Below are 27,814 nucleotides of genomic sequence, written 5' to 3' on the forward strand. Positions count from 1 at the left end.
GACCACTGACTACACATTTCAAGCCAAAGCAAACATCAGCTTTTGTCATCTATAATGGTTTAAGCTGAAATGTTTCTTGAAAGTAAAGTTTCTTTCCTTCCAAGCTTGAGGCAAATGCTGTTGCAGGTATGTATTGCTCTTCCCCAGCCAGGTTCCATGACTCCCTTTTCCCCCCTATCCCCCCAAAAATGCAGCTTTTGGAAGAGATTCAGAAAGAGGCAGTGTGTTTACCCCCCGAAAATGGTTAGATCATCTTTAATTCTAGCACCTGAAGTTATACAAGGGTTTGCTTAATCAAGTTTCAAAGAACTGTTGGACACATTCAGTTAAGGTGACAACTGTGCAATACCACTCAGTATTTCAATATCAGGGACCATACTCTTGAATTGTTTAAACACAATCCACAGAACTCAAAATTAAACAACCATCCACAGTTTAACTAAACAATCAGTTAAAAGTCTTACAGTTTAATAATTCACATAATGGTCAGTCTTTAGTAAGGGATACTGAAATTCATTAAAACACAACACTAGATTTTACTCTATAGGTGTGCTGGGCAGGCACGTAATTGGCCATTCTTGGGTATAACCGGGAGAGTAAGGAGAAATTTACCACAGTTTGGCAAATCCCACATTTTGTCAGTTAAAAGTGAACTGTGAGAATTAAATACTCATCTTTACATATACACAAGTTATGCTGTGAAAGCATATTTGCTTACAAACATATAAAAATACTTGTTAACTAGTTTGATAAGAAAATAATGTATAAAAGTATATAGCAAAAACATTTAATCATCTCTGACAATGGAAAGATCAAATTCATTTTTATATCACATGAAACAAAAACAGCTACAATTTTAGTTTTCCTTAATCCCTTACCCAGAAATACAAAGGAAGACACAATTTGTTTTCAAACATAATGTGAAATTTCTTAATAAGCTGAAATGCCTCAATCCAGAATGAGCTCAGGTATTTGGCCATATCCTAATAGTAGTAGTAATCATCCTGTAGCTGTTCTGGATTAAAAAAATAAATACAGTAGAATGTTTTGGCCACCGAAATAAAACTGCAGCATAAATGAGAGATGAAAATTTTTGCTGACAATGAAATTCAGTGTAGGTTTCTTAAGGCTAGCTGAATACTCAAGTCTAATTTAACTGAGGGCAGAAACAAACAAACAAAAAAAAAGCCAATCCACCCCTTTTTTAAAAAGTATTCTCTATACCCCAATATAGGTCTCTGTAATAGCTAATGAAATGTCAGAAGTAAAAATAAATTAATTCACAAGAGACAACTTATGCATGACTTCAACACCTCGTCCTACATGGTTTTGTTTCATCTCCTTTGCGAATAAAACTCCACAAGGTGCAAGCTCAGAAGGGACAGAAGGAAGGAACTGTGGTATTAGAGAAGCAGCCTTAGTGTTTTGGTTTGAAGTCTGCCCCAGGATGACCGAGTCTTCTTCAAGAACTATTCTGCCAGCTTCTTGGACTAAGGCTATTCTGGTGACCACTTTTAGGACATGCACATATAAGGCTAGACCAATACCAGAAGTGATGTAAAATGATGGAAAGAAAAAATATGATCTGGCAGTTGATAGCTTGGTTCTTGGGATTCTCAGAAAATAACACAATGGCAGCCTTTCTTGTCTTTTTCTTTCCGTGTTGGCTCTGGTGAAGGAGGGCACTCTTGTTCCTGAAATTTCCTGGAAACAGGTATTTCAAATTAAATTCATAGAATTATTTTCAGGTAAATAAACACAACTACTGTATTCCACACTTTCTTTTTATACTTTCATAGGGAATGCACTTCCTTTTTATACTCAAATTACTGATAAAGTAAGTAATAGTTTTTGAGTTCACATTCTAGGATTGTTTTTTTTAAGAAATTAAATTTTTTACAGAAGGCCAGTCTCAGATACAGTTTATCATATTTACTGACTGAGTGACCAATAAAATCCAAAGATTAAAACAACAAAATTATCATTCAAATATATATTAAATTAATGTAAGCATTTTTCCTAATGCACCTGAGTGTTTTATAATGGAGATTATTGGCTAAAGCTTAAAGGTAACAGCAGGCAGAATCCTCCCAGCAATTTCCCACTGCATTTCAACACCTTTGCTGCAGCTATCCATTAATACATGGACATGAATTATCAGGTCTCAATTACCATACCTTATAACTCTGACAAGTTCATGAAAAGCTTGGTCTACATTCATTCTGATTTTTGCTGAGGCTTCCATGTACATTACTTTAAGTTGCCGTGCCAGCTGCTGGCCTTCCTCGAGTGTCACCTGCAACAGACAGCAGTCATTAAGCACTAAGGTTCTGCAAGCAGCTTTGTGCCACTACACTCTGCATCTTAAGGCATGTTAGGGATCCAGCTCCCTCAAAAAATAATGGTTATTTGGGCACAGCTTTCACCTTGCCCACGTTACACAGCTGGGAAACAGGTTTTTTTAAGGAAGTTTCTGCAATAGACAAAGACTGACTTTCCAAGAAATCCCCCTCACTCCGGGTGCCTCCAGTTCTGCATAAGACCAAGTTTTCTTCCCCAGGCAGACATTAGTCCCTTGCTCCTCCTCAAAGCAAGTGCTTCAGTCAGCATCTGCTGGATTACTAACAGAATTCTGAATATTATTACTAAATTCACCTTTCATTGTCCCAGCTAAATCCAGAGAAACAAACAAACAAAAATCAGACTACTCTTAAAACAACTGCTTTAACTTCTAAGTCTTTTTTTAAAATAATTAAAAAAAGATCTATTAATGACATAGCAAAACACAGCCAGTTTTAAACATAGCTTAGATTATCAGAGTTCTAAAAATCCATGAGGCCTTCAAGCAATTCAGAAATACTAAAGAAACCCTAGTTACATAATGACTCCTTGAGACAACAGTGGAAAAGGAGATGAACAGGAAACAATGAGCCTTGTGAAAAGTTGGTACAAATTTAAAGTGATGAGGCAGAAGGCAGGAGGGCAGTGGACCATTCTAGGAAGGAGGAATAAGTCAGGCACAAGGCAAAACCAAAGGAGACCACAGTGTATTTTTGGATGAGGTGGAAAGCAGTGAGGTCAGAGAACAGAGGCCACCCTGAGTGGTGCAAGGCTCCAAAGGGAAGGTCACCCCCAGGGCCAGGGAGGAAAGGGCAGCTCTCAGTGACAAAAGGAAGTACAACAGATCTTGCCAAGACAATGCCTCATGAAGAAATGTCAAAGATTACACTGCTGTCACAGAAAAACATTAAACCAGCACGTAGATGACTGATACAAGAACAAAAAAAAAGGAGGGTTTATTTTAAAATTAGTTCTGAAAAGGAACTCAGAGTATTCATTAGATTAAGCAGCTGCACAGAAATGGAAATAGATGGGAATAGAAAAGTAGTGGCAGCATGACCACAGTGCATGGTCTAGAAGTACTTTTCAGCTTGCAAAATAGTTTCTTAACAGCTTCACAGTGGTTTAAGAGCCTCCATGCATGGCATCTCCACATGGTTGATTTCTCTGTCCTTAGCATCCCACTGGCACCATATCCATACACCTCCTGCTGAAATCAAGGCTGCTCCCAGTAAACCCTGGGAAGCTCTACAAAATGCTCCCAGCACCCTGTGCCATTAGCTGGAGTAATTCAGGATGCATCTGCTGATCTCAAACACTCACAGCAACTCTGCACTCATTTCAGTGTTATCACCACCAGCTGAAGCCAAAAAAGAAACCCTCAGGACCAACTCAGCCCCAAATCAACCACTGGAGCTGCCTTTTTAACTGCAGGGCACTCAAGGAGAACTGGAAGACCTGGAACTGCAGTCCTCTACTACTGTTTGAAAACTGAAAAATAATGAAAACTCCTGTTCCCCCAGCCAGAACTGGGAAAGCCAGAATTCCACTTCAGCTCTCCACTCTGACCTCTGATGTTGAAATATTCCAATTGCAAAGCTTATGAAGGCTGCACTTGGACAAATATTTGGCACTTCAATGACTGTAGAATCTCCTGAAGTTTGCACCAGTGCTTCCAGAGCCTTCTGCACATCTCTACCTCAGACTAATAAGTTATATCTATAACAGTTCTAGCAAAATTAACTCTTTTTACTTTTCTTCATCCCTGCATAGTTTACTGCAGCCCCAGAAAGTGAGAGGCTGAAGTTCAACAAAAATAAATAATTGGCAAGGAATGTTTAATTCTGAGGAGACGCTGAACTCAATCTTTAAACACGTTTAAAGAATTTGTTGTACCTAAAGAACTTTACAGGTACAAGTCAAACTAACACTAATGAAGTTAAGCTACACTTCCACAATATCCTGTATCTAAAACACTATAAATACACTGAAGTTCTTGTTGTATTTACTAGAATATCTGTAACTGTTAAATTCCAAAATAATTTTTTTTCCAGACTCACAAGTATATTGTCAAGTTACTGGTGGTAAATTTTGGTGACCTTAAAAGTCAGTTTAAAACAATATTTAGTTTGGAAACACTATGGAAACGTGTGCAGTGCCCAAGATGTTAATTAGAGGCCAGAACATACCAGTTCCATCTTCAAAGCTGAGGGAAATGTAAGTACAAACATAGAAATACTTGTAAATAAAAACATGAATTTTTCTATTTTTGTTGTCCCTTCTTGAGTACGACAACCCTGTAGCACAACAAGTTTTCCAGGACGTGTGATGGGACAGCTTATTTAACACCACCACCAAAATAAAAACTAAATCCTTTTTCTTCAAAGACGACTGGATGTTATTTTGACAGAGTTAAAGAGAGCCACAGATTTGATGGCAGTGATTGTGTGTACATCTGTGTGTGTTGGTTCTGCAGTTTTACTGAGCTTAAGGCTGAATGCAAATGAGAACCACCCATAATGCTCACCCTTTTGCTATAGGATATTTCACTGTTTGTTTCTGGATATCACTCATTCTCCCTGTTCTGACAGTTAGTAAAAGTTTCTCAAATGAAAACTCATTACAGAAGATGTGAGCCAGTCAGACATGGAAAAGTTTATTCCCCACCTCCCTAAACTAACATTCTTCTTCTGAAACAGTTTCCATTTGAGTATCTGCACAATAATCCTGTGAACATAGGTCCTCCTCTCTTCACTATTCTGTCTGGTATCTGTCAGAAATACATTAATTTCTGAAGTTTTCATGCTTTCCTCCACCTAAATCAACTCTACAAGGCTGCCTAACCTAACACTGCACCTGTGTTTTGCCTGGACACTTACACAAGACTAAAGGACACACCACACAGGTAACAATTAAATGTTTCCTCAAGTTTGAGAGAAATCCATTTCTACCACTCTATGGTCACCCTACACTGCTCCCAACACAAAAACACTGTCCATTTCTGCCAAGACTTCCATCACTCCTGAAGAGTGCACCTGTCATCCCAATTGTCCTACAGGGATAATTCACTGTCCCCTAACTCCAGTTTGTCCACACTCTCCTGTCAAAGCTACAATCTGTCTGTGGGCACAGAGCTGTCCCTGGACATAGTCCCAACATCTACCACTGCAAGTAGTTATTGTCACACTTTCATACAAGAAAGAGATGGTTAAGAGTTAAGTCAGATGGATCTCTCTTTCTCTTCTTGCTTAAAAGGTAACAGAGGTGATCTCAGCTCTAGGTCATTGTGTTAGTTCAGTCATGATATAAAAGCAAGAACTGGCATTTAATGAAACCCAAGCACTTTCCTGTTGCAACTTGGATTTTCCTTGAAATCCTGCCATCTGGGGAATGATCAGACTTGACCCAGTTTAAGCTAGCAGTTATCTACAGAAAGTCAGACATATCCTGCACTGGCAAGTCTACTCCTCCACCACTAGTGGTTATTATTAAAACATCTGGTGCTCTACTGAATTATCTTACAGTAGAAACATCCAGTGTTGAGTTCTAAGGAATTAACCCATTTAACAGAAAGACTGCTACACAGCATTTACTTTAGGAAAGAGCAGTGAAGAGATGGTGCTTCAATTCTGGTTTCAGAGTCAGCAATTTGTGACTGGGGAATTCGGAAACACTGGCAGCCTCACTGCTTATCATACATTCTAAAGATTAATGCTTCCTTGTCCTCTAAAGACTCACTTTTCTTTGTCAATGTAACCCATGGAGATTGAGAGATGAAAATCACAAGAAAGCTGCTTAACTCTATTTATCTATACAATTATTACCATGACAAATTGCCATTTCAAACTTGCTCTTTCACGTCCCTCCCAAAACCACTTGTGAGTTGGTCTCTGGTTTATAAAGCCCCACTAATTTGCACCACACCTTTGGTGAGCCCCAACAATTCATCAAGATCATACCATTGTTTGTGCACTTCTGCTGTACAACCCAGTTCATGTATTTCCTGAGAAACAGTTGCCACCACACGAGCATGATTAGCTATGCATCATTAGCCTCCAGATTTATGGTGTCACAACGACAGTACTCTGTACTCTGCTCAACCTCAACACATATTTACTTGGATAAAGGTGTGGCCAGACCCTTGAGACAGCCAGAACTCTTCCACATGTTTAACTCCTTTGGGTTCTGGGAAGATTGGTTGTTGAGTATTATCTGCTGATCCAAACACACACTAAATTACTTTAACTGGGTTTAAGTCTTTCAGAGATTGCATGTGTTTCACTGGTCTGCCTCCTGCCTTTAGGAAAAAGCAGGCAGATGCCCAGTACAAGCAGTTTTGCCCTAAAAACTGATACCCAGCTTCCTGACTTTCTAGAAATGTTACCTTAATGAAAAGTGTACAGTTGGGATTAAACAAGAGAGAAAAAAAACAGATAAGTAAAAGATAAGCATGGCCTAGCAGGTTTTTGGTGGTGCCCAATGGGGCCTGACACATCAGCAGGCAAAGTGTAAAAATGCAGAGGACTTGCCCTTATCACACTTCTGCCCACAAGTTACAGCCTGGGGCTGCCCCACACTCCCCACTGAGCCAGCACTCCCAGCCAAGGGGAGGGAGCACTCTCTCCTTTGACCCCACTGCTCCCAGCACAGCTCCCTGCCAGGAAACCTGCAGCCACAGCAGGGTGACTTTGCTTGTCAGGCTGAAGTTTTCCTCACTTTTGGACTGGTTGTTTTAGCTGGTGGCAGGACTGGTTGACAAGTTTTCAGGCAGATGAACAAGCTGGTGCCCCTCAGAGAGTGCAACACCCAGCTGATAACATCTCCCTGCTGGCTGCTGCAAAGGGCGAGGTCTCACTGCTCCCCCAGCCCAGCTCCTGCCTGCTCTGCCCCAAGCCACAGTCCCACCCCTTCCCATGCTACCAGCACTGGCACTCCAATCTTGCTGCAAGCTCATTTAGCTCACACAGCTCCCAGGAAGCCATTCCTGCTCCTCCCCATCCAGAGAGATGATTCAACTCTAAAAGTGCTTCAAGTGAGATCTGGGAAAGAATGGGAATGTGAAGTCAAGTGGGAGGGGAGCCTCTCCCTTGTGGGGTCCAATTATGTCAGCTCAGCATCCCACAATCATTCCTTCACACTGACTGAAGCCCAAGTGAAACACACCATATGATGGGGAAGGGGCAGGGAAGAGTTAAGAACATGTAGTAGCTGTTTAAGCAAACCCAGAAAAGTTTTCTCTGCTATATCTGCCTAAGCCCTAGCTTGTGATGGCAGTGACAAGTCCACCAATTGGTATATAAATGGTGAGTGAGAGCAACAAAAAATAATGCCCATCGGCATTTAATCAATTAAGGTAATTAATATAGCCATATAAAGCAAAAGGAGATTTTGGAGCCATATATTGTTATAAGCAGCAAAATTGCAAAGTTAGGCAATTCAGAAAAAGCTGCTCTAAGCCTGAATGTGTTCCAGCCCATCTCCACCTGAAAAAGCAGCTTGGAACAGGGCAGAGGGAGCAGCAGAACAGGAGACAGGCACCTCTCTGCCTTTAAGGGAGAAACGGAGGCAGTGTAATTAATTACATGAGGAGGGTGGAGGAGAGAGCAAAGTTCACAGCTGTTGCTAGAAATGGATGTCCAGGGTTACCAGCTACAATTGCAGGGATCCTGAGAGCTGAGGCTGAGAGCCACGATATTATTTCCCTCCCAAAGCATCTGGGGGTTTCTCCTTCAGCAATTACAATTAGCAGAATAGTTTAGTTTCACCTCCATAGTTTCAATGCCAACATTTGTGCAGGAGATGAAGTACAGATGTTCCAGGACCTGCAAGGTTAAATCTAGGGATTTTGATGAGGGCATGATGGTAAGTGAAGAATAAAATGTCCCTGTCTCAGGGACAGACTGTTCTCTGAATGTGTGAGTACTCAAAGTTATTTCAGAGGAATTTGTGAGCTACTTCTGTGAAAACTTCTTTCGATGCAGCATCTTTCAGCATAGCTTTTAATTTAGTCATGATCTTTCTACACAGCTTCTGGGATGAAGAGGCTGTGACAGCCAAGGGACCATATTCAACAGGAAATTTTCTGTACTGTAATTGCAATACAGAATTGCACAAACTAACTCACTGAGCTCTTTAAACCGTGGGGGTTTTTCCTTGTGAAACTCTTAGAACAATTACAGCAATTTTTACTTTATTCTCAGAAAATTATGTGTTGCCACCAAGCTTTCAATGTCCTCTAACTGTCTCAAGAAAAAAAATATTAAGCTTCTCAAATTAGTTGCTGAAGAAAATACAAGTTTGACATCCTCCTTTCCTGCTGCTATAGTAAGATTATTTTCATTTCAGCCCAAATTAGGTTGATTCATTAAAAATCAACAGCAACTAAGAAAAATATATTTGAAAGTCCTTTAAATAATTCTAAATTAAATATTTTAAGTAGTCTTGTGACTAGAGGTGAGGTTGAAAACTATTGGTTTCAAAACTTTAGGTACATAAATGCAACAGAAATTGTGTTGAAGTACTTCCAACTTTTAAAGCTTTAAGTCACTTCTGCAGAAGATGAGTGGACAAAGAGAAAACAGTGACTAACCACTAATTTATACATAACAGCAGTGAAAGGTAAAAGCAAGAGCATTGAAGGCTAAGGATGGCTGGAGTTAGTGCTGGAATGCACTCTGCTGGCACAGTGCAGTGTGAGTAACAGAACTGAGGAATTAGACACGTTCATGCCTGAGTAATCAAGTCATGACAGCAAGCTCTCAGCTCTGTGAATAGACTTGGTCTCCACATAACCCCACTGAGTCAGACAGAAGATGTGCTGGGTATGGAATGCCATCATGCTCCTAAGGTTCTTCAAGTACAGAAACTGAGTGGAGTTTCTTGCATTGGAATTAGTTTGCATGATAGGACTTTTTCCATTTGTTTGTTCCCATTCTGGAAGGAAGTTTAATTTTGGGGGAAAACTGAATTTTCTGGAAGAAAGTGAGCAGTAACTAAGAGCAAGTGAATTACCTGTCTTTGGTGGTCCAGATCTGCTTTATTACCAATGAGAATCATTGGAAACTCATCGCGATCTTTCACTCTAAGAATCTGTCGCTGAAACTTGTAGATTTCTTCAAAGCTGTGAAAGAACACAAGCAGAGCATCAGTGCACTAATTCACAGATTCTCAGGTTCTGAAAAAGTTCAGAAATTATGAGTCATATACTGGGACTTGCCCTGCCATGACACACAAGCACAGACAGCTGCAGGCACTCCAGAGTCACAGCATGACCAGTTAGAGAACCATCCAACACTCAAACCAAAAAAATCCCCAAGTGAGCAGTGTCCTCTGCACTGGGCTGAGGTGGGGCTGCAGGGTGAGCAAAACACTGACTGTGTCTCAGTCCATAGGGACCCAGGGCCAGCGTGCTGCAGAGAGTCAAGCAACCACAGTCCATTCTACAAATACTGACCCTGGAGTTCTGCTCCATCTAGAATATTCAAACCACAGCATAGAGACCCTGGTGATCAATATCAGCTGGCAACCTCCACAGCTACTTATAAGAATTTTGGGGGAAGCTATCAAAGCTGGAAAGCCTTGTTTTGTCAAGGACAGAAAAATGGCAGGGCTAAACAAGCAGAAGGCTTTCCAGTTACCAACTAAGTTAAACCAGGTACTGATGCTTTTCAAGCATAAGGAATATTCCAGCAGTGTTTAAAGCAAGGTGAGCAGAGCAGAAAACTTCTTCCAGGATGGTATGCTAAACAAGATAATTCTGGCCTAAGCAAGGATTTTTGGAGAATGAATAATTCAGTGATTTAATGAATGAATGAAAATACAGTGATTTAACTGTAAACACTGTTAAAGCCACATCACTGCATAAGGACCTTCAGCACAGACATTTGCAGATAATCACATACTCTTTGTAGCCTTCCAGACATATAGCCTGAAGGTATTTACACCTAATTTGCCAGCTAAAGTTTAAAAGCAAGATGATCACCAGTAAAAAAGTCACATTGAAAAGAACCAGGTGCCAGAAGGGATGTATGTCACTAAGCATAGCTCTCCATCAGCTTCTAAGATGTTTCATCTGCATTCTGCAGTTATTCAGTCAATGCATGGGGAAAGCAGAGGGACCTCTGCCTGCAAAAGAGTGCAGGCACATACCCTAAACCCACTCAGAAACCCAGGGTCAGCTACTTGATGCTGCACATGGCACAGGGATATTCCTAAGGACTGACTGAATACCAGACACTCCCAGGAAAATGGTATTCTGGACTGTAATAAAGTTCTTGAACAGAGCTGTCCTCTTTTTTTTTGTATGCTTTCAAGTCATCTATTGAAAAAAATAAGACGCTTTCACAAAATGATTGGTTCAAAATTGTTCTTCAGTGCTGAAGGAGCATCACATCTTGCACCTAAAAATGAACACATGCTTAATGTTTTGTTTGAGATAATTTCAGTTAAGGATCATGTGCAATTTAAGAATAATTAAAACTTGTTTGTTTTAATTACTTGACCTCAGGCTTACCTTCCTCTATCTGTGACTGAGAAAACAAGCAGAAAACCTTCTCCTGTCCTCATGTACTGCTCACGCATGGCTCCGAATTCTTCTTGTCCTGCTGTATCCAGAACTGAACACAAGCAAAAATATGGATTATTACATTTCATGTTCTGACAGACTGAAAAAAAAAATTATTCCTGATAAGATATTGTGAAAGTCTGTCCTGTGCATCATAGCCAAGCAGAAACCACTTTTGGCAGATACTACTGGATATTTTTCCAATATTCCCAACAAGTTTTTGCACTGACTGAACAATTCAAGACCTACCAAACAAACTGAACAACAAAACACCTGAGGACTTCTGCTAATTTCTGACCATCTGAAACAGATGGAAAATGCTCAGAGATACATGAGGATGAGGGTTGTTGGTTTATTCATAAAGAAACCACCAACATGCAAGAATTGCAATTTTTAAAGCAAAGCATTTCTATTGCACTTGGGAGAGGCAGCACAGAGGTGTGTTTTCCATGTCACCCAGGTAACTCCTAGGAATAAAAACAATTCCCAATCCTAGTTTTGTGGGCACTGTGGGCGGGATACTTACTGTCCAAGCGCGCGGCTCTGTCGTCGATCACGCATTGCTTGGTGTAGGAGTCCTCAATGGTCGGGTCATAATCCGTAACAAAGTAGGACTGCAGAGAAGAAAACAGGTTTGTGGCTTAGACAAGCACAGGACACTCACAGAAGGAGATGCTAAAACTGGACACTTGGCAGCATGAGGAATAAGTGAGTGTGTTTATCCATGTACAACCATTTGGTTCTTCATCCAAAGATATCCAGGAATGGTTTTCCTATTCCTAGTAAATGCTCATAAATTGTAGGGATTACTAGCAGGGTCACTGAGTTAACTGGATTCCTACAGCCTTTCCAACATTTTGTAGACATTACTGGTAACTCCTACGATTTCTCAGAAATCCTTAGAAATTTTCAGTTTCTATGGACTTCTAAGGTCTCTTGTAATTTCTGTGAACTTCTGGTAGGGTTTAGAAGTTCTTTGACATTCTCAAGTTTACAGGACTTCCTCTCCCCATCCCAGAGCCAGAGATTTCTAGGAAGTGCCAGGACTTTCTCAGCTGTTCCTACAATTCCCCAGCAGTTCTAGAACAATGTCTAGCAACAGTTCCTCACAGCACAAGTAGCACTTAGTTTGCTAGCTGAAAGAAGTTTGGTGGAACATCCTGGGTTCCCAGGATTTCTCTCCTGGTTTAAATGACTTTAAGCACTCACAGCCCCCAGACAGACAACCCCTGAAAGCAGAATTAGCCATGAAATGCCTGTGCCACCCATGGTCTAAGTACAAGGCTCCACCAGACCCTGCCAGGCTGTTGCTCATCACCCACACTGTAGAGCAAAGCACATTCTGGTACATTTCTCTAGAGACTGGGTGATCTGGTACTGAATACTGGGTTAACAACACCATCAGAAGGCAAGTTTAGAATTCAAAGGATGAAGTTTTAGCTTGCATGCAGTCATAGTAAAGTTAACTTCACCTAAAACTGAAGGAATCACATTAGCATAACAAATCTAAACCCTGATCAAATTCCTTCCCATCTATGTTCCCAGCAGGCACTCAGTGCACAATTTGTGCAGAACTGCAGGTGTACCATGTGTACATTATTGAGTTCTGTAAACCAGGAAGGAATTAGGAACATTTTGACACTACATATTGGCTCCTAGGATGAAAAAAAAAAAGAAGGGGACTTTGCTGAAGCACCTTTCCAACCACACAAACCTAAAGACACTGGTCTTCTCAACTTACTGAAATCAAGTTAACAGATGTCACAGTTGGGAAAAGAAAAAAAAAAGAGGGGGAAAAAAAAAGAACTGAAATCACAGCACTAGCCCACCAGCCTTCTCCAGACACACCACTGGCAGTGCAGAACACAGTTAAAACTCTGTTCCTTGCAGATCATTTACGTGGCTGTTTTTGCCCGTGTCCAGTCCAGGTGAGGAGCTGCTCATGAGGACAGCCTGCAGGACACTGTCCTGGCTGCACCCAGCTGAGCCCAGCACTGGGAAATGGCCATGCCAGGCTCCTGGCTCAGCAGCATTCAGGACAGGGGTTCCCCAGCAGAGCTCCTGGGCTGAGCTGCAGCTCCCTTGCTGGGAGAAGCACATCCCCAGCTGTGGGTGCTGTGTATAACCTGGGCTCATCACCACAGCCACCATGCAGCTGGCTGCAGGAGGAGTTTGTACAGGCTGCTGTTGATCTGCTCCTTCAGAGCTGGCACCACACTAAAAATCTGCTGCCCCCAGAGCAGAGGCCCTGAGCAGCTCCTTTGCATTTCAGGCAGACAGCAGTGTCCTCTCAGGATACACCTACACAGCAGCCACAGCTGCTCTGCACTGATGCACCCAGGCTAAACAGTCACCCTGCTGCAACCCCACCCACACCAAGCAAAACAAAAAAAACCTCCAACAAACCCTCTACCACTAAAAAATTCCAGTAAACCAACAGGCATGGGATCCTAAATGCAACACACAGCCGAAGTGCCCATCTATAGGCAGCAGAACACTCACCTCAGAACAAGAAGCTCAACTCATCCCTTTACCTTGCTTCCCTTTAAGATTTAAAGAGGAGAAAATTCAGCCTTCAAAAGTGTACTCTATCATTCCTTTTGCCTGTGTCCATGACTCAAAACCTGTTATCCAGGAGCTTAGGAAGAGACTTTGAGGAATGAATTTACACAAACTCAATTCTTCTGTGGCCTTTAACAAACCTTAAAGGATGGATGAGAAACTGCGGTGAACATACAAATGTATAAATAAAATAATTTACAGAATCTGACTTTAAAGGGATGATCACAAGGAAGGGAATTTAAATCCTCTGTTTCACTAAGGAAACAATGTGATATTGATAAAAAGCATTAGGTGACTAAACCATGGAAAATAAAGCACTCTGAAATTACTCCAGCTTCAGCTTTTATTCCTCCATCCTGCAGAATTCAAAGTTACTGTTTAAACCTTTACATCTACAAAATGGTAAAGGATAGCAGCTTTTATTTAAAAGGGAGATTTTGGAATCAATTTATTTTGCTCTAATGAATCAGTGTTAGTAGAACATCTAAAGCAGCAAGTTTATATCCAGCAAGGGCAGTATTTTTCACCAAGAGAGTTCAGAAAAAGAAAGCCATAATGATCTCAGATGGATTCTTCTTATTTTCCTCATTATCTGTCCAAGGGCCAACAACTACAGCATGTTCTGTAATCTGCAGGGCATTTCTGATTCCCTCCACCCTTTTTAGTTTTTTTTTTTTTTTTTAATTTAATTTAAAAAACCTGACTATATACAAAGCAAGAGTGCAAGACTAGGTACAGAGACATGGAACATGGTTCCTCCCTCAAAAAGGGAAACAAGATTAAGTCATCCTGATCCAGCATCAGCCACATGTCAAATTCAGAACGAGCAGATGCCACAGATCCTCCATGTAACAATTGCTCTTACAAGTATTTTCTTCCCTCCCATGGAGCTGGCACAGCCAAATCTGCTGTCACAGCCACTATGGGAGAGCTTTGCAAAGCAATTAGTGCTGAGGTTTAGCTCCAGGCACTGGGCAAGGCTTATGTGCCTCAAACAGCTGCTGGTTTTGAAGGAGCCTTCTTCCCAAATTGCACTGGGACTATGTGCAGCAGGACACACAAACACCACAGCTCGCAGGCTTTATCCAGCTTTGGTTGATCTACAAAAAATAGATGTAGCAGACACAGTATTTATCAATTTGAGCAGAAATGGACCCTCCTCCTGCTGCTCAGGCAGTGTTTAAAGAATTAAGGCATGGCAGATATGCTGAAACATTCCATGAGGCCATCCCTTCACTCCTGAATGCTGTCTGGGCAAGGTGCCTGCTCACCCAGCAAGCCCAAGACCCTACACCAGCACAAATAACTCTGCTGAGGTCAAGGAGTTTGTGGCACAACTGCCTAAAAGCCCAACAGGAGCCCAGTCACAGCAGACACAAACCACTGACAGCCTACTGGCTTCAAAGTGATGCCAAGCCCCGAGAAATCAGAGGAGCCAGCACACGCAGAGTGCTGGAATAGCCAGGCCTGCCTAGTGCTGGGTGTTTATGAGAGCTGTCAGTGCAAGCCCTGACACCTCAGGGCAGCCACCCTGCCAGGCCACAGCAGCTCCAGAAGCAGAGCAGGAGCTGGGATGGGAGCTGGCATGGAACATGGGGCATGGCTCTCTAGGGTGGCCCCACACAGCCCAGGGTGTCAGATCCCCTCCTCTAGGACTCATTGAGCTCCTCTGACAAATCCAAGGAGCCACAACTCATTCAGCTGGCTCCACTGCAGCTGGCCACTGCCTGCAGGAAATAATTAGAAGCAGTTAAATTTCTTCTAAGGAGATAGTAACTTGAACATGCTCTCCTGTTACACCACTCCCTTAATCACCAGCAAAATCAAAGTTCTTTCCACCCATCTCCTAGAAGGGAAACGAGAAGCTGAGCCCAGTACTCTCATCAACCATTCAATTCACCCAGAATATTATGCAACAGGTTTTCTAGGTTTTCTCTTTCTATGACTGCTGAGGCAATCAAACCCAGAGATGGGAAAGCTGGGAAAGCCTGCTGCCAAGGGCTTTTGTAAAGGGGGAAAAAAACAAAAGAGCATAAAAATACCCAATCCCACACCACCTACATCACTTAGAGCTGGGGAACCCACCACTAAAATCCCTTATGTACACATTTGTCATCTTAAAATGCATTTCAAACGATCTCCTGACCTTCACAGGAGTTTCTACTCACAGTGCATGGCAACAGTGACACTACACAGAATACTGCTCCAGCAGTCTTTGCTTAAGGCAATAGCAATCCCTAAATCAGTGTTTCAATCACTCAAGTATTTTGGTAAGATATGAAAACCTGCTCTTAAGTTTATCCTCTTCCTCCATTTATTTGTTTCCTTTAGTACACATAGAGAAATTCCTCCATTAGCTGACAAGCTTGGAGTCCCACTCCATAAATTAATAAAAATGACTAAGTAAAGACACCTTTGATGGAAAACCTCAATGCAAATTCATGGCTCTTATGCCACTTTTCATAAAGTAATTAACAGTGCACAAAATGAAAAGTAAGGAGATAACTTTCTTTTGCACTTTGTGTTTTAGGGTGGGGAGAAGTAGGATGCTGTTGACAGGAAGCTGCCTCCCTAAGCTGCAGAACATTCCCCCCTTTCTCTTTACACCAGGCTGGAAGGGCATGCAATGAAAGGCAGCCCAGCACAGTGAGAGCACACCACCACTGTGAGTGAGTTAAAGGAGAGGTACATGCCAAAATATATATTCACCCTTGCTGTCTCTATAATCTCCATCTGTATTTACTAAACATACACATAATGTTTCAAAGAGCCACTGGTTGCTTATTTAAATTTTTTCCACATGTTTTAAGTTTTTGGTTCAAACCCAGCAAAGGCAAGGAAATAGAAGGGTTTCCACCCTCCAGCTACAGTTACAGACCAGCTCTGGATTTAAATAAGCATCTGCAATTTGAGCATTGCAAACAGCCCAAAAATCCTCCCTAGCTATAATTTTTATGCTAGGACTTAAAACAAACATGTGTAGCATCCACCAACACCAAAGCTTCGACTTCAGACTTGAATAAATTACCAAATACCTGGAATGTAAGATCCCAAGACATTCCTGTGCTGTGCTCCTTGACAGAGTATTTCTTCTGGCAGTCTCTCCTTTGCCTGCCTTTTACACTATCATCTCTTCTCTAGGTTTTACCTCATTTCTCCTGCATTTCACCAAGAATATGCCTGCTCCTGAGCCACTCAACCATTGTGAAGCCCAGTTCACTCCCTGCACTGCCAGGTCTTCACCATGGGCATATAACACACAGTTGTATGTAGCAGTACCAGGTACAGCCCCATCACACACCACACTGATCACATCAGAAATATTTAACCCAGAAAGACAGACACCTAAGCTCTCTTCATTTAAATAAGTATTTCCAGCATTCATTCCAAGCCATAGACAAAGCCAGTGTCAGAGGTTAAGACCAGAGCTCCACTGCCATGGCCAAAAGTGGACACCTTTCTCTTTGAGGTACTTGGCTACACCATAAAAGTCTTCCCAGACCATGAATTAAGATCTAAATGACTGATTGCATAACTCAGTTTGCAACTTCCATTGTCCTTCCACCCATGACATCTGATAGCCTCTGCCATCAACTCTTCTCCCTAAGAGTGGCAGGGAAGCCAAGTCTGTACTAAAGTGACCCCAGTGACACACTGTGCCCTCCTCCAGCTGGCAAAGGAAGTGAGAGACCATTTCTAGGAGTTCTGATCTATGTTCCTGTCTCTGGAGGAGGAGGAAGCAGACAGGTTCTATGTCACCACAGGCAAGTTGCTGGAGTAACCTGTCACCTTGCCCAAGCACCGTGCTGCCCTGGTCCAGGGCTAACCTGCCCAGCAGCAGGGGCAATCAGGCAAAGCAGCAGCCCAGGGCCCCAGCACCTCAAGGGATTTAAAGAACCTCCTTTCACAGCACAAAGGAGAAGTCACTCCTTTAGACTACGTGAGTTGGCTGGCTAGAAAACAAGGAAAACATGCAGTAAAAAACCCCTGACTTCTAGAAGCAAACATAAACCCAGACTGCATTCCAGAATAAAGGAACAGACAGAGCAAAACACACGAATTTAGCATTTCACAGAGCCCCAAGCACTTGGGTCACAGCAAAACCCAAACAAACTAAGAGCACACCACTAATCAGAGAGTCTCTGACAAGCTTGTTCCAACAGCAAACACACACCTCCCCAAGAGCAGGTGCTTCACTAGGACCCACTATTTCCAGACAGGGTGAATTGGTTGGTGCTGGAAAAGCAGGAGGAGGATGCTGTTAGGGTTGATGACAGCTTTGCCACCTCTGCAAAGGTTTTGTGCAATGCTCAAACCAGTGACAGTAAAGGACTGCAGGAGGGACCCACAGCAACCCAGCAGCACTTCAAACACAAACTGCACTCAGCAGGCTTTGCTGGCATAATTTACAGAATGAGGGCAAATATTTTGCTGTTGAATGTTGGGAGAATAGGAGACCAAAGGTCTAGCCTTATCCTGATAAAGACCAGACTAAAGAAACAATGATTAGAAAACTGCCTTATGCTACAGAAGGCTAAGTGTGTCATCATCCAATCATCCCATATTCCTACAAATCTTTAAGAGGTTCTTTCTTTTAATTATACAAACAGTAAGAGCACCCATTCCTTTCTTCCAAGAAATATAAATTAAAAGATAGTCAGTGCTTGCAAGTAATCAATGATGCTTCCCTCAATTTGCACTAATTCCCAGCGCCCTAATGTGTACTGTCAGCATTGTTATGGCTGTCCAGGGAAACAGATGTCATTTGTAACTTCAATTACTGCCATTACCCAGTGATGTGAAACACTTCATGAAGTCACAAAAACAGAAGGGGATTAAGCTGAAGGAAGTTATAGTGAAAGAAAGATGACATGAGACATGTACAAGCTAAGCCCTTTGGAAATTCATACACAAGCTGAAAATTTTTATTTGTTCCTGAAAAAATAACAACACACATATATAAAATACCAAACAACACATGCTTAATCAAACATTAACAGATCTACTAAAGAAGAAAATAATAATGGAAAATGAAAAGTTGTTGTACCAGCCATGGCAGCCTCAGAGTACATCCATTAGATTACTCCCCTGCCAACATACAACTGGAAGACAGAGGAGAGTAGGATACAGAAATAAACACCTGACTTGGTTAAGTAGAGGTAAGTCTTCTCCTTAAATTTTTTTTGTGCAATGCAAGGATTCTCAAAAGCTGTGCTTAGCCTGGAAACACTAAAAGTGTCAGTCCTATTACACATCACTCAGTGTCCATGGAGGGAGAGGGACACCTCTGTCCCTCTCCCTCCATGGACACTGAGTGAGCACACCAGAAAAAGAAAACTGCTAAGAAAACTCTGTTCAGTGCATGGGCATATTTTAGGCACATAGCTAAATATAACATGGCTCTCTTCTGTATGGGCTTTGTTCTGCTCACTACCCAGAATACCTAATAACAAAAGTGGTTTTGCATCCCTCACAGGTGTGGGGAAAGATGAGTTGGGATGGGGGGACAAGGGGGAAGGGGTATGGAAGGTAAAGTATCTTCAGTTTGAATGTGAACACATAAATCTGTCTGTGCACCTTTAATTTTTGCATTTCCTAAATGAACACTTGGATTTTGTATCCATCAGCACACTCATTTCCAATGATATTTCTCCAGATAGCTGTATGCTAGGAAATTTCAGATTTCATCCCCAGTTAAGCAGGACTGGCTTGTGTGACAGATTTAGAAACCAGATTGGTTCTGGAGCATCAACTTATTCTGCAGTCAAGTATGGACCAACACTCAGGGATACGAAAGACTGAAATCAAACTGAATTTTGTGCACTGAAAGGGAACAATCCATCAGCTCTTACCCATTTCAACATGCCTAAAAAACTGTCTGCTAATTTTTGCCCTTTCCCTAACTGCTACTTAAAATAAAGCAGCTTTACTTTCTCCAACCCCACCCTTCTTTTCTCCCTGGCACCTAAGGCATGGCTGGCAAAATAGCTTGGATTTACAGGTAGAAATCTGGAGAGTGTAACTGCTAAAGAGATAATTACAAGATCCAGTGGAAAAAAAAAATAAACCCAGCTATAGTAGATTTGCTTGGGGAACAGAAAGTGTCTTTGCCACTTTGACTAATACAGCCTTTCAGAGAATGTTCAAATCATAGAACTGAATTATTTCAATTGCAAAAAAGTTTCTTGAAAATTAACAATATTCCAGAATATTCATTCTTGAATGAATAATTCAATTATAATCATTAAAACTATTTTTCTGAAAAATTAGGTGCCCTTTTACTAACACACTGCCAAGCTTAAACACACCATCAGATGCCAGGACAGTCTCAACTTGAGGGCCTTAAATGCCTTTTCCAATCTAAAGGATTATATGATTCAAATTATGGGTGCTGGCCACATGAACATCATGTGAATACTGATGAGAGTGGGTTTTCTTTTCGTATATGTTTTGCAGTGCACGTGAACATCTTTTAAAAAATTAACTTCCTTAAAAAACAGCAAATTGATACTTTTTAAAGACAGCTTCCACCTTTTAAACTCAAACTGAATCTGCACTGTGCTTAGGTCTCCTTTCAGTTCCCAGCTTACAGCTCTCCCCATGGGACAGCAGCTTGGTATGAACAGCTCACCACCCTGTGAGCATTTCCCTCCAATTTATAATTCTCCAAAACCAAACCACACCAAACACACTCACTCAGACACCTGGTCTAGGCAATATGTGCACTAAACTTTGGCCTCTCTGGTACTTCCTAGTGGTGCAGTTTTCATTGCTCAAGATCAGAGGAGGTGCACTTTCACTGTCTGAGCAGACTTCTTTGTAATGCCTTCAGTTAATGCCCTTTAATGCCAGTAAGCACCTCCAGAGTTCTTTGAAGGCAGCTCTGCAATTTCTCAAGTTGAAACACGTCTGACTGTAAAGCATATTCTATACTGCAAGCTTAGTTGAGTCTTGATTTAATTTCACTTCATTTTTGTTTCTCAGTAAATATGTGCAGGAACTATGAACACACCAGGTACTTCATCTTCCTCATCTTAACCACTTGCAATTCAAAGAATGTTAAAAACATTCACAACACACCATCTTTTAATCTAGAAAGTTTTATCAGGCTTAGATAGCTTTCAAACTAGCAGCTCACACAGGCTCTTCACTATGAACTCAAGGTTTTTCTCAAGAAAGCAGTGATTTTTTTTAAAGTACATATCTGATTTTAGGACTGTGTATAACCAGCCTACAGCTGTAAGAGAAAAAGTAAGGCTGCTTCAAAAATCCCCTGGTGAGGCAAGTCATAGATTACTTTTTCCCTGTACACAAGAAATCATTATCAAATCAACCTCAAGATAGACAGTGTAATTAAGAGATTTTGGTTTATAAACTAAGTAACTGGAGGAGACTTAGTCAATTAAAATCTCTCTTCACTTCTGTAATTTAGATGTATCTGTACCACAGTGAGCAACAGTCTTCAGCCTAGTGGCTCCAAGGAGACCCGTGTTTAGGGCATTTCCAGCCTATTCACAAAGAAGCCACTTCATAACTCTGATCAACTTGGACTTTTCAGATTGTCTAGCTTAGGTTATGGGCATTTGGAGCCAGACAATTACATTAATTAAATTAATTAAAGTGAGAAGTTCTTCTTGCCCAACAAGCCAGTGAAACAAAGCTGCACTCCAGCAACTCTAACCCCTATTTCACATTTTAAGTACCTGAAAATGTTTCATCCCTGGGACTCCACAGCAAGCTAAAATCAGAATTTTCTGAAGTGAACACCTTTTTTATTCTGACTCCATTCATCAGAAAGAGTCAGGTAGAAAGCCTGAGGAAGGTAAATTCTCCACATTCTTCCTCTTAAAACCTTTGTTTAACATGGCGATACAATCAGGTTGACTAACCCACTAATCCCAGAGCCCACAGTTTTCTAGAATGAGTCAAGCTAGGATTAAATATTATAAGATAGTATTTCATTCCACAATTAAACTACAGCAACATCCTAGTGAAAGAGGGAGGTTTTATCATCCCCAGTCCTGACGTTCCACTGTAATTCCCTGCTGCCTTCAGGATGATCCAGAGATCAGAAAGTTCAAATTGCCACATAAAAATTATAAAAATCCCTCATCCAAATAAATACTAGCCATGCAAACCACAATAAAGGCACCTCAATAAAGTTCACATAATATACCCAAGAGACACCTTTTGACCCAACTTCAATATATTCAATTACTTTATTAATACACAATTTGCTCAAATATGTAAAGGCCAAACAGGGACTGAACCCAAAGAATGAAAGCTTCCAGAAGTTCTGATCATACCACTTATTCTGCTGGAAAACAAAAACCTTGAAATGACTCTTTCAGACCCAGTAACACATTTTATTTACACTGCCAGATCATTGTAGACATTGATAGCAATGCACTAGTTCCTGTCCTGTAGGGCTTTTTTCTATTACCAGTAAATTCCATGAAATTTTTGAACACCAGCTTGGACAATATCCAACACATTAACACTCAGATTCATTAGCAAAGTCTGGAGTGCTTTATTTTTCAAAGATTTGTTGACTGATCATTAAAAGCTAATTATTTAGGGAAAAGCTACAAAATAGCACTTCTATCTAATAAGAACTATTGCTTCAAGATAAGCACAGCTCTAACAGCTTATTTGCCCAAATTACATATTTATTCAACTCCAACCTTTTGGCCTTAGATTAGACTGTCTAGACTAATTTTGCAGACTACAGACAATTACTATTATCTTTAAGTTTGGAAAGTGTCATAACCAGAAATGTCAGGAATGCTGAAATTACAGCTGTGTAAGTGTTATTTAGCCATCTATTTTCATTAGCAAGGCTAATAATTACTAACCTTCCCCCCAGATCCTCACCCAGCTCAGTAGAACACATAGCAGTTATCCTGGAGTATGACAATTTTAAATGATAATGAAATAATTGGTTGCCTACCCATGAAATAATGGACTCCTTCAAAGTGTGTTACTCATTCAGGAGTGCAAGCATCAGAGGCTGCATGGTGCATATATTATAATGGTAAGATGTGCTGCAAAATTAATTAAAACAAAAACACACTGGGTAACTTTCCTTTAGAAAAGGGTGCCTGAACAGTTTGCAGGTGGCAAGCCATTGACAAGAAATTAATGCTAAAAACTCCAACAGCAAAACCATACTAAACACACATTAATTTGTAAAGTTTTCCACACATCACAGTGGCAGGGTATGACAGCCAGGCTGATTAACCCAAGGCCCAGTGGTCCCATGCCGCAGACCCAGCAGCTCAGTAGCCAGGGGTTTTTTGCACACCCATATCAGTAAATCACACTGTATTTTAAGATGAAAACGTGCTTTCCCCCACCTGAAAGCATTTCTCAGAAGTTTGTGACTAAGCAGCAAAACCTCAGAAAGAAGGAGAACTTGCACTGGTCAATAGGCGTTTTTTTTCCATGTGATCTGTGCTTGCAGATTTGGCTGCTCTGAGCCAGGCCAGCACACGGGCTCCCACCGGGACCAGGAGGCAGAACAAAGCACTTCACACCACTCACTCCCAAACCAGCAAAAAGCTCCACAACCCTCATGGTCCCTCTACCAAGTGAAGTTTTTCAAGAGATTCAAATTTCACCGTCTGATTTTTAACCCAGACACATCAAGGAGAAGCACTTACAACCTCAGTTTGGGATTTAGAGCCAAACAACAAAAATCTTAAGGTTATTTTTATTGTGGCTCTAACCTAAGGTGTCAGGTTAATGCACCTGATTGTGAGAGTGGAAAGGAAGGAAGGGGATCTCTTCCAAGGTGGGGCAGGCTGCGTAAGCCTTTTCTCACTAGGGACAGAGTGTTCAGACCTTCTTGGCACTAAAGCCTTTGTTTTGTCCCACTGCTTGGGCACGGTGTTCAACAGGTCTCATTCTGACTGATGGGAAGGAAAAGAACCCAGATTTAGCCATTGTAAACTGAACTCAGCAAAGCAATGTGGTAAGCCACTCCACCTTTGGAGCAAGATGCAGAAATCCTACCCCATGAGAGCAGGGAGATCCCAGCACAGATATTTCGGTGACAAAGGCTGACCTGAGATCAGGATGAGGTGTGATGCCTGGCAGAAAGCACAAGCGTGTTAAACAGAGGCTGGTCTCACAGATGAGGACACTACTGCTTCAGAAATAATAGTTCAAACTAATACCACTATCCTCAAAATTCCAGGTTTCTGGAAGAACAAAAGCTTAGAAATCAAATACAGGGTGGGCAAGAGCCATCAGTGCAGACTGGTGTAACTGAAACAAAGTTTCAGCTGCACAAACCACTTTGGAAAACAGCAATGCAGAGTATTTTCCATCACAGATACCAGGGGAGTACAACGCTTTCCTTTCCAGCCTAATCAGTGCTCACAGAGAAGTTTAATCTTAATGTCCTTGAAGATAGTCTCTCTCAGCACCAGCAGCAGCAGATTTCAAGATCAAAGGTTATACTCCTTCCCATCTGACAACAGCGTAATTCAGCCTGGTTTTCTCATCAAGTGGCTGGGGCACAGTACAGCACATGTGCATTGTTTACAACAGGCTGTGTAGCACTTCATTTCTGACTCTTCAGAAGCAAAGCCATGTCTACTGGAACTGCTACATTACAGGCAGACAGCTGGAGTTCTTAGAAGAAACACAAGAGGTAAAAGAGAGAGTTTTATCCTAAATATAAATAAAACCAACAAGGAAACCCAAACCAGCAGATTCATGGTTGGGAAGACAGAATTTAGGCCTCCACTCCATGTTTTGCATCAGCATCCCACAAGTCAGCACAAACATGCTGTCCTGCAGCATCTCCAGACCCTGCACCTTGGTGGCACAAAGTTACTCAGCGAGATCACTTTTAAATCAGCACATTTGCACAGTGACACACAAAGCTTATGTACAGCCCTAACATTGTCTGTGCCCCTCCTTCAGATCCACACTTGCTTATACTCAGCTGAAGAGTATCAAACAGGGCAGTACCTATTTTTCCTGAGTTATTATTTTACAGTGTGTATGAAGTCCCATCAACATCAGAACCACAGAAAAGCAAGGGGGAGATCAGAGGACACTTTCCTGGCAGAAGATGCATGGATGGCCACCCTTCTGTTCCACCAAGCAAGCTGCACACACAGGCCCACCCCAGCAGCATGGCAGACACAAAGCCAAAACATTCACAACTGGAATAGTCACTGGGGAGCTTGACAGAGAGAAGTGCTTGAGTAGCATTATCCTCCCAATTAGTCAAGACTTTAAAAGCACAATGTGACCAATATTGTCCCAACTCACATACAGGGAAATGTGCACACAGTCAAATTCCCCTAACCAGAAACTACAGAGTCAAATTCCCCTAACCAGAAACTACAGAGTGGTACCCATTGCTGATCCTGACATGAGTACAATTTCATAGCACAGAACTGGTTATAAGCACTGTCTTGCTAAATTAGCTTGTTAGTGGATCTACAGGGAAAAGGAAGAGATCCTAAAGCCCCTGTAAGCACAATTAAAATGCTCTTAAGCAGTGCCAGAATTCTCAGCCTCAGCAACTTCAGGTGTCAAAGAACTGTCAAATGGATACACATTTATGTCCTTAAATTTTATTTTAAATGCTTTTGCCCTTAGTAGTCAGTCTACGAATTTCAGCAAGCAACGATTTCCATCTAAAAAAAACTTATTTACCAGCAAAACATGTGGTTGTACTAAAACCAACCACATTGTTTCTTCCCCTTCGCCTGTGCACCTGCGGGTGTAGTACCACACTTAGTCAGCATCAACCCACTCACAGGGCAGGGAAACACACAGAAATCTCAGAGGGAGTTTATTTTTCACTTTAAACTATCACAGACACTGCATGGAATAGAATAAGATGGAGATAACTAACATTAATTAATATATGTGGCATTGATGCTAATGTTAAGAATGTTCAAGAAAAGACTGGATAAGGCACTTTGTGCCATGGTCTAGGTAATATGGTGGTGATGAGTCAAAGACTGGACCTGATTACCTCAGAGGTCCTTTCCAGCCTGATTCTGTGATTGTTAGGTGAATATTTCACATGACTTTTTGAGCTGGAGGACCCACCCAGTTGGATGTTAATCCCGGCATTTGCACTTTTAGAGCATGCATACCTTAAAAGCAAGGATTGTTCTACCCCAGTGAGAATATAATTAACCCTAAACCACATGCTTTTACAACTAAAGCAAAAAAGCCAAACATCTGCTGTAAGGGACCATTCTCATTCCACTAAAACCCAGAGACACAGCACACTCAAGGTGCATCTTGGGAGACCTGCTCTGATGTTAAGATCTACTTCACGCCACAAACTAGTTTTACTTGCAAACACCGACTTTCACGTGTCAAAAAGCCACATCTATGATGAACCACATCAAGAAACTGCAAGCAAACATTCAGCTGAGGTGCTACACACTCAAACACCACACACAGTCAACTAATGTTTTTACACTATGGCCATTTATGGTAGCAGTAAAGAAGGCAAATGAAAGATTGGAGCAATTTCACACCGAGCACCATCACTCCCCATGCTGGAGCTGATTCTAAGTAACAGATAAACAACCATGATTTGTATCAAACACCGCCTCTACAGGCAATCCAGCCTTATTTCAGAAATTCACAGTTTGAGCTACAAGCATTTTCTAGTCACATAGACCTTAGGATAACTGAAAATCTGTTTAGTATTTTCTTCTCCAACATCCTACTTAGCAATACATTAGAGCGGGTTCCAAAATAGTTCTCTACCCATTTGTGAGTGAAGTTCCTCCAAGGGGAAGAGGAGTTTAAAGATCAAATTAAGAGCAAACACTTCCCATTCAGAAGCACATGAACTGCTGAAGGGAAACAGTTCCCAATTTCCTTCCAGAGCTGGATGCTCAGGCTGAACCTTTCTCATGAAACAATAGCACTGAAATTCCTTGTTGGAAGCACAAGTGCTCCATACACCGACCCAGCCACACCTGGACCCTCAGACAGTCAATTCCCCACTCTTGGTTCTGTCATCTAAAGCTTGTAAACACAGCTCCCTTAAGTAATTGGGCAAGCAGATTAGGGCTTTAACATCAAAATGCTCTCCCTACAGTACAGCAGCAAACTCTGTAAAAACTATTAAAAGCATCTACAGAACATGATACCATCAAGAGCATGCAAACCTCCACTGGATATAGAAACTTTCTGCATCCTTTCCTTGCACTTCACCTCATACTAAAAACTCTGGGGCACCACCTATGCTGCAGGTACACAAATCCTGACAAGATGGTATCTCTAAAATGGAATCCCAAAGTTTAGCAGACCAACCATCAACAGAAAGCAAAGACCTTTGGCTGAGAGATCTTGCTCTGTGCACAAGCTTTGCTTTTTTTGCTCCCTCCCAACTAGAAGAGGACAGAAGCACCATCAGATTACACTACAGCTCAGCTCCATTCAGGTAAACAAACCATTTTTCTCATCCTTCTGCAAAACTGTAACTTTATGTGCTTATCTAAACAGATTTGAGCCCAGTTTTCTATCACCATTTCCTAAGAGCTAAATCTCTGGAGTCACCTGGGTAGGTCCACACAAACCTTCAAAAGTAACTCTTCAAACAAACTGCACTTGAATAGAATAAATTCTTCTCTCCCTCTCCTGCTACTCCAGTTCTGAATAAAATAATCTAGTATTTTAGGAGGCTTTCAAGATTTAAGGGAAAATAAGGAAGGTACACCACTAAAAATGCAAAGAATTTATTTTTCTCCTACAGCATATTCACACTGACCAGGTTATCATCACCACCTCATGAAGACTGGCAGACTTTGGGATTTTTAGAATGTTGAAGGTGTGAACTTAAAAACGAAGGGTTCAAATTCAGATACTTCAGTTCAGTAACAGCATATAGTCAAGATCTGCTCCGGGGGTTTCCAGCAAGGTGATTTCCCTTCTGCCCCGTGTGCACTCATTCTTACAAAGAATTTACATAAATGCTCAAATAAACTTGTTTTCTAAACTTACAGGCCAGCCTGCATGGGGCAGCCAGATCACATCATTTTTACTTCATTTGCATTAGAAGATACAGGCTGACTTCTCTACACATTATTATTTTACAGACATTAGTTGTAGGAGAATATTATTTTATTATGTATTATTTTTAAAGACATAGTTATTAGGAGAAAAGTATTATAATCTGGAAAACAGAGGTGCACATCAGATGAACATAGCTCACAAAAAGAATTAGTAAACACATTGTCTAAGCCACCTACAAGGATGATCAAAGGGAAGGAGGACAAGGGCTGATGAAAAATAATTTAATCATGCTAGTTGTATTTCTCCACTTCAGACAAGCTGGTTCCACTAGCAGCTGCTATC

At 41.4% G+C, this 27,814-nt stretch overlaps 1 protein-coding gene across 1 annotated transcript in view; it reads right to left on the reverse strand.

The window, feature by feature from the left end:
- Positions 1 to 241: 241 nt before the first annotated feature.
- Positions 242 to 27,814, reverse strand: part of RRAS2 (RAS related 2) — a 41,957-nt gene continuing 14,384 nt past the window's right edge. Inside the window, exons 2-6 of the mRNA XM_058806620.1 lie at positions 11,430 to 11,517; positions 10,853 to 10,955; positions 9,352 to 9,460; positions 2,178 to 2,296; positions 242 to 1,704 (exon numbers count right to left, since the gene is read on the reverse strand). Coding sequence (XP_058662603.1) covers positions 1,617 to 1,704; positions 2,178 to 2,296; positions 9,352 to 9,460; positions 10,853 to 10,955; positions 11,430 to 11,517 — 507 coding nt within the window. The 3' untranslated portion in view covers positions 242 to 1,616. The remainder of the gene's footprint in view (positions 1,705 to 2,177; positions 2,297 to 9,351; positions 9,461 to 10,852; positions 10,956 to 11,429; positions 11,518 to 27,814) is intronic.

Source organism: Ammospiza caudacuta, chromosome 6, assembly GCF_027887145.1.
Source record: "Ammospiza caudacuta isolate bAmmCau1 chromosome 6, bAmmCau1.pri, whole genome shotgun sequence".
Classification (NCBI taxonomy): domain Eukaryota; kingdom Metazoa; phylum Chordata; class Aves; order Passeriformes; family Passerellidae; genus Ammospiza; species Ammospiza caudacuta.